Here is a 16,197-nt window from a genome sequence, read left to right as displayed (position 1 = left end):
GGTTTTTTGTCTGTGTTTTCTTTCACAACATGACTAATATAGAAATATGTTTTGCATGACTGCACATGAAAAATCAATATCAAATTGCTTATCTCCTTAAGGGAGGAGAGAAAGAAGGGAAGGAGGAGAGAATTTTGAACTCAAAATTTTGAAAAACAAAGGTTAAAAATCATTTTTACATAAATTGAAAAATACATTTAAAAATAGTAAAATGACATGTGCACAGTGCTTTAAGCTTTATAAGGTACTTTCTTCAAAACAATCTTGTGATAATGGTAGAAAGTGCTCAAGCAAAATTTGTTCACTGAACATGTGTTTTCTATAGTGTTTGATATACCAGATAATATATTTTGTATTTAAAGTTTTATCAGAAAACCTGCCTCCTATCTCTTGACAGGTTTGTAGTGGACAAGAGGTACAGAATTAGACATACTTCCCAAACATGTCTAATGTATGGATTTGTTTTCCTTGACTTTTCTTATTATATATGAAGAGTTGGAAAAAAACTAGGGGCGGGGTACGGTTTAAAGAAAGAAAGGGGCTAGTGATAACAGGAAAAAGAAAGAAAAGAACAAGAATGAAGAATTTTAAAATGTAAAGAGAGAGAAAAGGAGGTTTAGAGAGGAAAAGACAAGTAGGACAGACAGCTTGGTAGGTAACATGCTGAAGTTATTTTACATATATATATTTTAAAAGTTGTATGTAATAGGGATTCATGGCTTCAGACACAACACTTTTTCTTGTTCTTTTTACATAAAAATGTTTCTATTTGTTGGTGTTTGTCAAATTCAGAATAAAATTTTAAAATAAAAATTCATCATAATTCAAGAACCTAAATAACTTCTTCTAGAAGTCTGGTCTATTTAACTTAGTATTCTACTCACCTGTAACGGCATCAAAGAATTCTTCTTCACTATTCATCTTTCAGTAGTAAATTCTTTTTTCTTTCCCAGTTTGTTGCTGTCTATAGCATCATTGTTCTTGAACTACATATAGAATTAGAAATAATTTTATGCTGTGAACTTCTTATTCATAAAGGCTCAACAGACTGAAGACCTAAGAGGAGAAACATTATGACCGAATTAGTTCTTTTAAGTCCTACATTTCAGAAACACTTTTAAAAAACAAAACATTTTCCAATTCATTATCTCTGAACATTTAAGACAAAAAGTCAGATTTATGCTCAGAATATAATATCATTTATATCTAAAGAATTGAAATAAAATGTGAGTTGTTTTACTTCATAAATGGATAACTTCCAAATGGGAGGAAACTTTTTGAACATAAAGTTCAATCATGTTCAATCATGAAATGCTAAAATAACTGAAAAAAACTGTTGACTATAGTTACATTATCAAATTATCAAAGAGTACTACAAATTCATTTCAGAAAACCCTTATTAAGTACCTATTGAATTGCAAGGCACTATTCTAGCTACTAGGAATACAAAGAATGAATGAAAAAATAAGTATATTCTAAGTGCTAGGACCCGAAGCCAAATGCAAAAGATAGAAATACTACTCCCCCCCACCAAGGGAAAAAAAAAAAAGAGGGGGACAGATCCTGCCCTCAAGGAATTTACATTAATTTTACTGGGGGAAATAAAATGTACAGAGAAGTAAATACAAGGTCATTTGATGAGGGATAGTACTAATAACTAAGGGAATGAGGAAAGACTTTGTGACAATATCATGACAATGTGCACTTGATATGTACAAGGAGGTTCAAACCACAATAACCACAACCTCCCTCATATCCTGGTGGAGATTGTCAACTGGCAATCAACTTACAAAACTTGCATGAAAATTAGGTTTATTATAAGAGAAATGAACTTGCATGTGGAACCCAAAGAGTTCACAATCCATACAGCAGTTTGCATATTTATGACAGCAAGACAAGAGGAAGAAGGGGATACCAGAAATCTCCACTGAAAGGGGTATAGCAGGGGAGGAGAAAGATACAGTAAAGGTGGGAAAAGGACAAAAGGGGAGGAGCAAGGCAACATAGAAGCTATTCTTTTCCCTTGGGAATGGAAACTGCCAGAGAGACCATGAAGATATGATGGTCTGCTTTTCTACACAGGTCCCAGCTGCACAAGCCCAGTGAAGACTATCTGGCACCTCTCTTTACTCTCAAGAACACAGGAGTCCAGTTTGGGATGTAAACAACATACTATATCAGCTGGGGGGAGGAGGCTCATCCTTTACACATTCAAAACCTCCTGCATATTTTGGGTCCAGTGTTTCTAGAAAACATGGCAACTCACAAAGGCAAGTTCAGGGGCCCCCTTAACTTTCCTTAACAAAACAGACCAAGAACCAAGAGTCCTAGGAATAGCAATATTCCCCAGATCACTGCCCTGCTTCCAGTTCAACTCTGCAGTCATCAATGGAAGTATTCCTTATAGAAAAAGGTCTAGCAGCACCACCACCTACAGCACCAAAGGTGCCACAGATGGGGCAGGTAAGTTAAAGAGCCCTAAAAACAGCAGCTTTTCCCAGATCCAAGCCGGGCCCTTGCAGCTATTGTCCAGGAAAGCAATTTCTGTGGCAATTTCCTCTGCCATTCTTTTTGCCATTCCATCACCCTCCAAAAGCCACAGCTACTGGAAACTCAGAAAAAAAGTTCTAGCTACCAAAATGTCAAATGGTATAGCTTTGTCAGTGGAAATGATGTTAAAGAAAGTAGCCATTTGCTTTACCAGATCCCTAAAGACACTGAGGCCTTTCCATTCCAGATACTTTTTTTTTTTAAAGCAATCGGGGTTAAGTAACTTGCTCAAGGTTACACAGCCAGTTATTTCTGGGTGTGGTGCTGAGTATCTGAGCCTGGGATTTGATCCCCAGGTCATCCCAACACTGGAGCCGGTGCTCTTACTCTCTGAGCCACCTGGCTGCCCCTATGCAATTGGAGTTAAGTAACTCACTCAAGGTTACACGGCCAGGTGTTTCCGGGTGGGTGCTAAGTGTCTGAGCCTGGGATTTGATCTCCAGGTCATCCCGACACTAGAGCCAGTGCTCTTACTCGCTGTGCTACCTGGCCGCCCCCATCCCAGATACTTCTGGTTACATTGTCTTCCTCAATTAGAATAGGAGCTCTGTCTGGCTTTTCTATTAGTATCCACAATGCTTAGCACAGTGTTTACATATAGAACTACTTAATAAATGCTTTTTTTCCACTTATTCATCACCTGACCTGAGAGCCACATGGGAAAAAGACTGAGGTAGAAGGAAAGAAAATATTCTAAGAAGACAGGGAAGAACGCGGTTTATTCAAAAGCACCAAGGCAGAAAATGAAGTCCCAAGTACTGGGAAAAAGGGAATAAGCCAGTTTGACTAGTACATAGATTATGTGAAAGACAGTGATGACATAAATCTGGAAAAGTAGGCAAGAGTCAAATTGCAGGGAGCTTTACGTGCTAGAGCGAAGAGTCTGAATTTTGTCCTAATAGTTACTTAAGGAAACAACACAAACAATCTGTATTCTGTACATACAGGACAGATGTTAAAAATTATAGCAAAATTTAGCATATAACTTGGAGATGGAAGTGACCTCAAGGGTCATAATAAAAGCTTACCAAAATCATGTTGACATACACATACATACAATGGCTGCATTACTGTTCAAATGTCATCCACACTACATCAACAATCAGTTTGGCTGGAAATATTAGAAACCTCTATCACAAATTACAAACAACTGTCGCTATAGCAACAGAAATGTTTAATATGTTTAATATTTACATCTATTTTAATCCAGTTTTCAATTCTGAGGGCACTAAAATGCCTTTATAAATTAATTGTGGAAAAAAAGTCAATCTAGAACTAAGTACACTTTTTTAAATGGTCTCTCAAATTACATTTGCTTAGTGTTTTAATATAATTCACTTATATTAATATTTCCCTATATTAATTCCTGAAGACAGGATATTTTACAAGTTATAAAAACTAAAATTAAAGGTCAACCTAAATCCCAAAATGTTTGACCTTCTTTTCTCTGAAAATAAGCACAGTTCTAACTTTTATTTTGTTCCCAAATTAAAACCCAAGTCAAAACAGTCTTCTCACTTCAGTACTCAAGTACACAGAATTTCAATAAAAACTCAGTAATAAAAATGGGGTGGGAAGGGGGTACATATCAAACACACATTCTATTTATTAGTGTGCTTAAGAATAACATGAGATTTCTCTAAGATTAAGAGAATATCTGAATTTGTTCTATATTCCTGGTATTGTGCCTCAAAAAATATAAATAAGAGTTTTTAAAATATGTTTTTAATGATCTAGCTTATTCCCTTCATTCATTGAGAAGAACTTGGTGGGGTTTTTTAATAGTTTTGTTCTAACACAGCTAGTCAATTCAACCACCTCTTAAGTCGGTTCTTTTTAACATAATTTCTCCATAAGGATAACTAGTAGGACTTAAGGTACCTTTGAACAAAATACTATGCTTCTGCAAATTGGCTCTATCGCAGTACTTACAGATAGGTCAAAATTCACAATGATTTTTTGTGTAAATAACACAAAGAGAGAAGTAGATTCATGCTCTACATAACCTGGCCTCCTTCCACCTTTCCACTACACTTGCACATTATTCCCCTTTCCTCTGTCTCTACTGTCCCACCACACTGTCTGGGACACTTGATCTCAGCCTCCATGCCTTTACCATGGCTGTCCCCTATTCCTAGATGTTCTACCTTCTTAATCCTTGTCTTCCTTCAAGACTCAGCTCAAATACCACCTTTCCAAGTCCCCTCAGCTATCACTGCCTCCCACTCTTCTGTTATTCTGTTATTTGATTTGTATGTTATGTTTTGTCTGTAGCTATATATACCAATATGTAATCTTTCCCTCTAGATTGTAAGATCCTAAGAACAGGGAATTTTTCTATTCCATCTTTGCATTTCTACTGCTTATCACTGTATGTGGCATGTAATAGGTGCTTAATAAATGCTTGCTGAATGTAAGCATTTGATTGCTGTAGTTTAGTTGTTTAAGTAACAATGAAAATAATGCTACATAATCATGCCAAAGAGGCCCTTAGAAATACCGATCCTTATCATTATATTTTTATTTTAAGTAGAAATATCATTATTTCTACCTCAGTGTAAAATGTTTCAAAAGGTCAGTGCAGAAACTGCTAGAGCATGCAGCAAAATTTAACTCTTTGGTCTCAGGCAAGAACTATTAAAGTGATACAATAACTACATACATTTATTTATGTAGTGCTTTAAGGTTTACAAATAGCTTCACATAACAGCTTTATGATGCTTTAAAGCTTGCAAAGTATATTACATATAGTCTAGCATTTGATTCACACAACAAACCAATGAGATCCTGTTATTATACCCATTTTACAGATAAGGAAACAGAGAATTTAAGTGACTTACCCAGGGTCAAACAGTAGATACAAACTGAACTCAGGTCTTCCTAATACAAGTCTAATACTCTTTCCACCACATCAAGCTGGCCCTCTCGGGCTATTTTTCTAAGTGTACCATTCAAAAGTTCACCCTTAGTAATTACTATTAGAGCTGAAATTTATATATTGCTTTAAGGTTTTCAAAGTAGTTTATATATATTTTCTCACTTAATCTCCACAACAACCTTGTAAGTTGTGACATTTGTTTGTGGCTTTATCATAGTACTATTAGTTATTCTCAACTTGCAGTGTCTTTTTAGTAAGCTTTTTTTTTTAAGCAATCGGGGTTAAGTAACTTGCTCAAGGTTACACGGCCAGTTATTTCTGGGTGTGGTGCTGAGTATCTGAGCCCCGATTTGATCCCCAGGTCATGCTGACACTGGAGCCGGTGCTCTTACTCGCTAAGCCACCTGGCCACCCCTAAGAATGGGTGAGCTTATATGATTTTTTTTTTTAAAGCAATTGGGGTTAAGTAACTTGCTCAAGGTTACATGGCCAGTTATTTCTGGGTGTGGTGCTAAGTATCTGAGCCCAGATTTGATCCCAGGTCATCCCGACACTGGGGATAGTGCTCTTACTCACTGAACCACCTGGCCACCCAACAACCTTGTAAGTTAAGTGTTATTTTATCCTCATTTTATAGGTGAAAACTTGAGGTTGAGAGAGGTTAAATGATTTGCTCAGGGTCACACATCTTATAAGTGTCTGAAGTAGTATTTGAACTCAGGTCTTCTTGACTTCAAGTCCAACATTCTATCCACTGAGTAACCTTGATGTGCTTATGAGACACCATTCAATGTGGTTGTGGTAAGATCATTGGATTGCAAGTCAGACAATCTGGGTTCAAATTCTGACTCTGCTATTTACTACTGCCTGTGTGATTTCACCTCTCTGGGCTTTAGTTTACTTCCCTCATCTATAAAATAAGGGAAAATTGGGGGAAAGAAAGGATAGGAAGCCAGAGAGAAAATGGCAAGACTGATCTCTTATATCTTCTCTAGCTCTAAATCTATGATCATAAAAAATGTCAGCGAAAAACAATTCCAATCAAAATCAAAACATGCTGGCATGTTAGTTATAACTTCTGGATTGTTCTAGAAATGCATGTTCAATACATCCCCTATATTGGGCTATGGGAATTTTCAAATAAAAATGTTCACCATCCAGTTCTCTAAGATGAAATGGGCCAGTCCTACTTAAAGATAGCCAACTCCATATAAGCAGCCACAAAACAAGTTAAACAATAAGCCACAAAATTCTAAGTCCTACACTACTAAAAATGAAAACCAGTGCTCATCTTAAGGCCTTTATTCCAGGAAACCTTTATGACAATGTGATACTTACATAAATTGTTCTCCTTCCCCATTTCAGCTGTCGAGTTTCTATGCATTCTAAAGTCTAACTCACAAGCCACTTCTCCTGATTGACGTAGTAGCACTTTGTTTTAGAGCTCACTAGTAGACTCAACATGATAGTACATATACTATCTTTTCCAATTCTCTGTTTTTGTCCCCCTCCATTAAAGTCTCACTACCACTACTGTATGAAGGTGACTCTGAGTTCTCAAAGACCATTTCAGTGCAATGAAAGCTCTAGCAACTAGAGGATCACAGATTCAGAGGCAGAAAGAACTCAACTTTCTTCAGCATCTTTTAAAAAGTTCAGCTCTCTCCCAAAAAGTGTTAAGTTCCAAGCCAAGGAATAGAATACATGCCCTTTTCATAATATTAAACTCGTATGGTCACCTAGTTCCATAAGGCTTCTCTTGGATAAAAGATGTCATGAATCAGTTGACAGACTTAAAACTTCTGCCGTAGACAGCAAACATCATCCAAGGAAGAAGTCATGTTCAACTTTATACAAATCTGAGAAAACAGTCCAAACACAGAAACACAGAACTGTTATTATGTAACATCTTCTGCAAGTCCATGTGTAAGAACAGTGAAAGTTACTTGCTAAAGTGAACAGCACAAAAACAGATTTTATAATCCTCATATCTTATACTATGTATAAGCTTTAATTTATATTTAGACAAAATATTCAAGACAACTATGTCTCAGGAAACTGCTTTCATCAAAAGGCATCTGATCTTTCTGATCAAAATTCATTTTTTAAAAAAAGCTTCTACAGGAAAAAAAAGACAAAACAGGAAAATAAACTCAAAATATTCTACCAGCTCAGTACTCATTTTTTTTTAAATAAATTTTTATATTTTTCATAGAAAACTGGTTTGGGAAATGAGTACTACCGTGTTTCCTCGATAATAAGACCTATCCCGAAAATAAGCCCTCCCCTTACTGTGTAAGATTCCTCTAAAATAAGCCCTCCCCCGAAAATAAGCCCTTTTTGAGATTGCTACTGTGGTGAAGGTGATCCCCTGCGCTACATGCTACATTACGGTACCCTCTGCATACACCGTTCCCCCCTCCCGTGAAACGCACGCCGCGCTCCGAGGTGCATCCAATCAGAGCTGCAGCAGTGAGCACGTCATCCTATTCTTTATTGAATTCATTATTGAATAAAGGTACATTTTTTTGTTCACATTTACCTGTTTATTAAAATTGCTGTCAATGTTCATTAAAATAAGCCCTCCCCTGAAAATTAGCCCTCTGGTGTTTTTCTGTCCAAAAAAAATAATAAGACAGTGTCTTATTATTGGGGAAACATGGTAGTAATCAGGAAACCCAGATTTTATTCCAAATTCTACAATGCTGGAAAAGCTTTCACTCTGCCTCATTTATATCATCCTTAAAATAGGAATACTACTATCTATCCTTTATATAAAACATAAAAAATGCATTTAATAATATTTTAAAACTCAGACCACATCTCATGTATTATGTAGTAGAAAGAGCATAGAAAATATTAAATTAAAAATTAACTGAAATAAATTAGCCAAGTTACAGGATATAAAATAAATCAGCATTCTTATATACTATAAACAGAATCTAACAGAAGAGAGAGAGAAATTCCATTAAAAATGCATGATGTGCAAAATATTTATGAGACTACTTTCCAAGACACATCCAGGAACTACATGAACATAACTACAAAACACTCTTTAGAGAAATAGAAAGACAAATAAGGAATAAATATTTTGCTGATGGGCAGGCCATGACAATGTAATAAAAATGACAATACTACCTACATTATTTATTCAGTATCATGCTAAAGAAGATTATTTTATAGAGCTAGAAAGAATACTGATTAAATTCATATAAAGAAACAAAAGGACAAAAATCTCAAGGGAAATAGTAAAAAACTGAAAAAGGGGAAAATAGTGGGAAATATAAAGTAAACTATCAACTGTTACAAAGCAGTAATCATGTAAACTATTTGGTACTAGTTAAAAAAGAAAGATCAATCAATGGAGCAGATTAGGTACATAAACCAAAAAACCCCAGCTACTGGGATAAGGACTCATTGCTCAACAATAATAACAATAACAAAAACCTGCTAAGAAAAGTAGAAAATTGTCTGGCAGAAATTAGGTACAGACCAACACCTTACACTATATATCAAAATAAGTATAAAGGGTGATATAAACAAAATAAAATAGAAAAAAGAAATTACCTTTCAGATCTATGGACTACAAAGTAGGCGTTCACAGTCAAACAAAGAATAGAAAAGATTATAAAAGATAAAATGAACAATTATGATTGCATAAAATTTTAAAAGATTTTTCACAAACAAAACCAATGTAGTTAAAATTAGAAACTAGGAAAAACTCTTTGCAGTAAATTTCTCTAGTAAAGGTCTTATAACCAAGATATATAAGAAATTAAATTTATATGAATATTCTCCAATAGAAATTTGTACACAATTACAGACACAATGTATGTGTGATGATCAACTTTGTTAAGACTGGACTCTTCTCAGCAATGCAAGGTTATAAGGCATCTCCAAAAGACTCATGATGGCAGGAGATGTCTACATTCAGAGAAAGAACTAGAAAGAACAGAGTTTGAATGTAGACTGAAGTAAACTACCTGCTCTCTTTCTTTTTCTTGTTTGGTTTTGTTTCCTCTTTCCGACTGTTCATTCCATTGATTACAATCCTTCTTTACAACTTGACTAATGTCTAATGTGAAAGTATTCGCAGATCCTATACTTGATTTGAAACTCAAGGGATTGTGGAACTGAATCTTGTAAACTAAAAGTAAGCAAACAAATTAATAATAATAAAGTATATTCTCGGGGCGGCCAGGTAGCACAGCAAGTAAGAGCACTGGCTCCAGTGTTGAGAAGACCTGGAGATCGAATCCCGGGCTCAGACACTTAGCACCCACCCAGAAACACCTGGCCGTGTAACCTTGAGCAAGTTACTTAACCCCAATTGCTTAGGGGCGGCCAGGTGGCTCAGCGAGTAAGAGCACCGGCTCCAGTGTTGGGATGACCTGGAGATCGAATCCCGGGCTCAGACACTCAGCACCACACCCAGAAATAACTGGCCGTGTAACCTTGAGCAAGTTACTTAACCCCGATTGCTTAAAAATAAAAAAAAAATTTAAAAAAAAGTATATTCTCCAATAGACAAGTGGTCAGAGAAGATGAACAGAAGATTTTCAAAGGAAAAATTTGAGCTTCAACAACCATATGCTAAATGCTCTAAATCACTAATTAGGGAAATGCAAATTAAAGCAATTCTGAGGTTTCATCTCATATTCAATGGCAAAGATGAGCTCCCCACCCCCCCAAAAAAAGGAAAAGGAAAGTGACAGTTGTTAGAGAATATACAAGAAAACAAGTACAGTAATGGCACTGTTGAAGGAGCCCTGAATTTTTATCCAGTTAGTCTAGAAAGCAATTTGGAATTATGACCAAAAGTCACTAAATTGTGCATTCCTTTTTTTACTAGGTGATATCACTACTATGCCTACACATCAAAGACATCAAAAGAAAGAGAAAACAGATCTATAGGCATAGAAATATTTATAACAAGTCTTTTTGTAATAGCAAAAAACTAGAAATTATGGGGTATCCTATTTATTGGTAAATAAATGTTATACGAGTGCAATGAAATAAAATGAAGGAGAAAGTGTGTGATGGGAAAATAGAGGCAATAGGTGAATATAGCCTTGGCAGTTAGAAAATGTGTCAGTGAACAGCTAGAATTTATATAGAATTTTAGAGCCTGAAAAGTCTTCTTTTCATGATATCCATGAGGCATATAATGTAAATATTAATATCCTCATTGAATGGACACAAAAACTGAAAATTAGAGAGAAGTCATTCACCTGAGGTCATACAGCTAGTAAGTGATAAAATGAGGACTCAACCCCAAGTCCTCTGAACCTAAGACGAGTGTGCTCTTTCTACAAAACCACACTCCCTTCCCTAAAGGAAGAAGGGCAATAGTTTAGTAGTTAGAGACCACAGCAGCATAAAAAAAAAAAGATAGGGGAAACTTATGTATGATGGAAGGCAGGAGAGGAGAAGCCAGTAACAATGGAAAGACTGAAGATACTACTAAGAATGGGAATATTTGAGAAGGTAAATCCTGGACAAAGGGATTTTCATTTTCATTTTCAGTATATCCAAGTACTGATATGCTGGATCAAGAAGTAAAATTATGAACAACTGATTGAGGACTAATCTAGTAAAATGCAAAGGATCTTATCATTGGAAGCCAAATATGCTTGGGGTAATGGCAATCCTTATGAAATATTAAATGCCTAACATGGACCCACCTTCATGGAGTTTGTAGTCTCTTACAGCACGTCTTAAACTGTGGGTCCCACAGTTTAAAAAGCACTGAAGGGGTCGAAAGCAGAAAAAGTTTAAGAAGCCCTGGATTAGATGGCTTGGAATCTGTGCCTAGAAACCAAGGATCAAAGTATCAATAGATGTCGCATATATACCATTTTCCTGTACAAGTTTAGTCATTGGTCTATTAAAATTACAGGACAAATATTCAAGCAAAAGAACATACAGTGCTCCCACTAAAGGATATTACATTTTCATACCTGTTTGGAAAAAGAACACAATCTCTCCCACATAATTCTAAAATCTTTATATAACCATGGTCACCGGAACAAACTACTGCTATTTACATTTTATGACAACCACCTAAAAAGAGCTCTCAAATACATCCTGTATCAAACAAATAGTGCCCTCCTAAAAAACAAAAACAAAAAGATACCTTTTAATAAGCCTACTACATGTGAATATTGATAGCATTAATAGCACTAATTGATGTAAAGAGAAACTAGTAGATCAAGACACATATCAATTTTAAGACTGATATTCCTTGCTTCTAAGACAATATTAAAATCTTTAGTTTCATATATATGAAATATATATCTATATATCTCAAGTGCTGGCACATGACTACTGGTACAAATGTAAACATGCATTTACAATGTCTTGAATTTTAAAATCTAAGTATAAGCATCATTGCTAATAAAAATCCCAATTATTTAAGAACATGAACTACTTGTTAGAAAATTCTATATACTCCCCCCATGGGTGACAAGAACGACAATACTGGAACTCAGTTCTTTTGCCTGATGAATATGCTTATTATGGAGAAAAAACAAAATAATGGAAAATAACTAAGAAGAGATTATGTGTATTATTTTTAAAGCAGTCTACTCAATAAGAACCTAAGAACCTAGCAAGTTTCTGCTTTTAATTTTTTTTAAGCCTAGTTTCATTTTCTGGGGAGCTACAAAACTTTACCCTGTCTTACAGTAATTTCAGTGAAAAGGTAGTCTATGTCCTTAGAAGACTCCCATTAGAAAAAACAAATTAGAGAAACATGTTACTAAGTTGTTAGAAGGTAGGCTTTTATAGCTGATCCTAGGAAGCCAGACTGCCCCAACAAAATACAATTAAGTCACAGTTCCTAATGTGAACTATGATAGTTTTTACCAATCAACAGTTCTTACAGGGCATCTATATCACTGCAGACAAAGTTGCATGACCTATGTCAGATTTAACAGGCATTAATAGTGCTCATCACATATGTTCCATGAATTGAAAAAAAAATAGTAAGAGATTTTCATTGTGGAATCACTTTAAAATGCCCTGGTCACAAGGGATGTTAGAGATAGGAAAAACTGACTGGATTCCAAGATTTTTAACTAGAAAGGGGTTCAGAGATATTATAGTTCAAATTTTGCTGTTTTTCATCCTTTTTTTTTTTTATCATCTTTGACTCTTCATGACCCCACTTGGGGTTTTCTTGGCAAAGACACTGGAGTGGTTTGTCATTTCCTTCTCTGGTTCATTTTACAGATAAGGAAACTGAGGCAAACACGGTTAAGTGACTTGGCCTGGGTCACACAGATAAGTGTCTGAGGTCAGATTTGAACTCAGCAAGATAAGTCTTCCTGACTCTAGACTTGGCACCATATCTACTGCACCATCTAACTGCCCAAAGTCCAAATTCCTCACTTTAATTATTAGTAGACTAAGATTCTTTGCTATCTGCTTCCAAATTCATGATTAAACCAAAAGTATTCTCTCCCAAGAAAATAACTAATGCTCTCTTACTTGCCAAATCTAATGGTCTTTTCTCAATCCTTCATCTCTGTGCAGCCTTTGACACTGTTGATCACCTTCTCCCTCTTTTCTCTCTAGGTTTTTGTGACATTGCTCTCTCCTTGTGTTTCTCCCACCTACCCAACTTGCTCTTTCTCAGTCTCATTTGCTGGATGTTTATCCAATTCATACCCATTAACTATACAGGTCCCCCAAGCCTATCCTATTCTCTTCTCCCTATATACTATTTCACTTAAAGAGTTCATCAGCTCTCATGTTTACAGTTTCTGTAGTTTTCATCTTTACAGTTTTCATCTATATGGAAATGACTCATAGATCTACTTGTCCAGCTCTAACCTCTCTCCCAACCTCCAGTCTTACATCTCCAACTGCCAGTTAGATATCTCAAACTGGATGTCCTATGTTCATCATAAACTCATCATGTACATAACTGAACTCATTATCTTTCCTCTCAAATTCTCCCCTTTCTAACTTCCCTTTTACTAAAGGTAAAAACCATTCTCCCAATCACCCAAGTTGGCAACCTAAGTGTCATCCTTGACTCCTCACTCACATTCATCCCACATATTCGATTAAGCATTAAGTACTGTCATTTCTATCGTGGTCACATCCCTCATACATGCCCCCTTCTCTCCTCTGACAACACAGACAGATAAATGCAGGCCCTCATCATTTCATGTCTAGACTACAATAATAGCTTGCTGGTTGGTTTCTCTGCCTTAAGTCTCTCCACACTTCAATCCATTGTCCACAAGGGTTATTATCAAAATGATCTTCCTAAAGTGCAAGTCTAATCATGTCCCTATTTAATCAGCTCCAATGGCTACTAGGATCAAGTATAAAGCCCTCTGTTTGAATTTTCAAGCCCTTCATAACAACTACTTCCTACCTTTCCAGGCTACCCACCACATATACTTTGTGATCCAGTTATACTGGACTCATTGCTCCTTATACACCTTCTCCCAACTTATGTAACTCAGATAAAATTTTAAAGCTTTTGCACAAATAAAATCAATAAAGAGAATTAGAAGAGAAATGGTAACATGAATAATATCTGCATCAAGAATCACCAATAAAAGCCTCATATATAAAATACACAGGGAATTGACAAAAATATACATTACCAAGAGCCATTCCCCAAAAGATAAGCGGCTAATGGCTATGAATGGTTTTTAAAAGAAAGGCAAACTACAAATTATCACATGAACACATGCTCCAAATAACTAAAAGATAAATGAAATTAAGTACTGTGAGGTTCACCTTACCTGCAAATGGAAAAATACGAAAAAAGATGGAAGAGTCAATGTTGGAGAGGCAGTGGGAAGGCAAGCACACTAATACACTAATGGAGTGCAGTCCAACTGTTCTATATTTCATTTTGAAATTAATTATACAAGAAAACTAAACTGTCCATACCCTTTGACACAGCAATCTCACTACTAGGCGTTACATTCCAAGTCAAAAACAAAAACAAAAGTCTTACCAAAAAATTCACAGTAGCGTTCTTTATCATGACAAAAAAACTGAAAACAAAGTGGGTGCCCATCAACTGGGGAATGCCTGGAAAAACTATGCCACATGAACATTATCAAATATCACTGTACAGTAATAAATGATACTAATGAGAAATTCAGGGAAACAAGGCATGATTTGTATTAACTGATACAGAGCAAAATAAGTAGAACCAAAAGAACAATATACACAGTGACCTGTTCAGTCAATCAGTTGTGTCCACCTCTGTGACCCTGTGGAGCACAGCACACCAATACCATTCCAAGAGGTTTTCTTGGCAAAGATACTGGAGTGTTTTTGCCATTTCCTTCTCCAGAGGATTAAGGCAAACAAAGGTTAAGTGACTTTGCCCAAGGTCACGCAGCTATTAGGTGTCTGGGATGAATTTGAACTCAGTTGTTCCTGACTCCATGCCAACCACTCTATCCATTGAGCTACCTAGCTGCTTCTACATATTAACTACAATAATGTTAACGAGATTACCAAAACTTGAACTGTAATCAACAGAAAAAGCAACAAAGGTTCTAGATAAGAGTTAATGACTCAAACCCTCCTTTCTCATGGTAGAGAAGACTTAGGATCATGTATCTAGAACCAGAAGGGACTTTGGAGGCCGAGTTCTGTCCAATCTGTTCATCTTACAAATAAGGAAACTGAAGGCTAGAGAGGTTAAGTGACTTGCCCAAAGTCACATTCTTCATTAGTGTCTAAGATAGTATTTGAACCCAGAGCTTCCTGACTCCAAGCCCAGTCACACACTTCAGGACATTTTTGTTTGTTTTACTTTGTCATGAAAGAGGGTTCAATCTGGAAACAGAATTGGGAAATCCCAGACATAAAGACAAAAGTAATTTTTTTTAAACCTTTTTTAAAAAAATAGCATAGCTTTTGTAAGTCAAAGTGATTTTTATCTAATGACCAAATGCACATAATACAGGAAGGATAAAATTGAATCAATATTGACATTCTCGTTACAAAGGAAACAAGAAAAAAAAAGGAAAACTGTAGCTAAATGAAAGGATGGTTCACAAGTTCTCTTAAGAGAGACAAATATGGGAGATGGTAAAATTAATTTTATTGTGAGGCCACAGGCAACAAGAAAAATCATTTCATTTAACATCTGGTCATCTCATATTATAGTGTTCATAAGAAGTATTTGTAAAAGGACCACCATAAAAATAACTGCAACAAATAAATCAACATCAGCTGCAGAGGACTCTTTTAATATTCACAAATGGTTTTAATTTTAAAAGCTTTATTGATATATTTTGTTTTATCTCGGGTATTTCTATATATAACCTTCCTCCCACAGTGAACCTTTCCTTGAAACAAGAAAAGATAGACAAAACCAATCCACATAGCAACTTGATCTGACAGCAAATCTAACACTGTAGTGGACAGGGCTTAGTCAAGAAGATGTGCGTTCAAATCTAGCTAAAAACACTAGCATGATTCTAGAAATGTTCCTTAACCTCTCTCATCCTCCATTATCTTCATTTACAAAACAGAAACAATAATAGCACCTATCAGTGTTGTATTAAATGAAATATGTAAAACGTTATATAAATGTTAATTATTATTATTATTATTATTATTCACTTTTCCAGTAAAAGGATTTAATGCCAAATAATGTGATTTAGGCAACAGCATGGCTTCATTTTAATATGGCACATGGTAGTCTGTTTAATAGCCTTCTCTAAGCTAAGGGTTATAATAATAATAAAAAAGAAATCTTAAAAATTCTTTTTTGAAAATGA

General features: G+C 35.6%; 2 protein-coding genes across 7 annotated transcripts in view; both read right to left on the bottom strand.

Moving 5' to 3' along the window:
* OSBPL2 (oxysterol binding protein like 2) overlaps positions 1-16,197 on the bottom strand; it is a 122,052-nt gene that overhangs the window by 71,000 nt on the left and 34,855 nt on the right. For all 6 annotated transcript variants that reach the window (XM_069072538.1, XM_069072539.1, XM_069072535.1 and 3 more), the window contains one exon: positions 885-1,056. Coding sequence is in view for 4 of the 6 variants with exons in the window: in XM_069072535.1 (XP_068928636.1) it covers positions 885-921 (37 nt within the window). In the remaining 2 variants the exon portion in view is untranslated. The remainder of the gene's footprint in view (positions 1-884; positions 1,057-16,197) is intronic.
* The window catches only part of SS18L1 (SS18L1 subunit of BAF chromatin remodeling complex), a 259,676-nt gene continuing 254,591 nt past the window's right edge, over positions 11,113-16,197 (bottom strand). The window contains exon 9 of the transcript XR_011165339.1: positions 11,113-11,239. The gene's annotated coding sequence lies outside the window, so the exon portion shown is untranslated. The remainder of the gene's footprint in view (positions 11,240-16,197) is intronic.

The sequence above is a fragment of the Petaurus breviceps genome, unplaced genomic scaffold (genome assembly GCF_028583685.1).
Source record: "Petaurus breviceps papuanus isolate PSGF00001 unplaced genomic scaffold, PetGlider_PUasm1.0 90847, whole genome shotgun sequence".
Classification (NCBI taxonomy): domain Eukaryota; kingdom Metazoa; phylum Chordata; class Mammalia; order Diprotodontia; family Petauridae; genus Petaurus; species Petaurus breviceps.
This window is presented reverse-complemented; position numbering and strand designations above follow the sequence as displayed.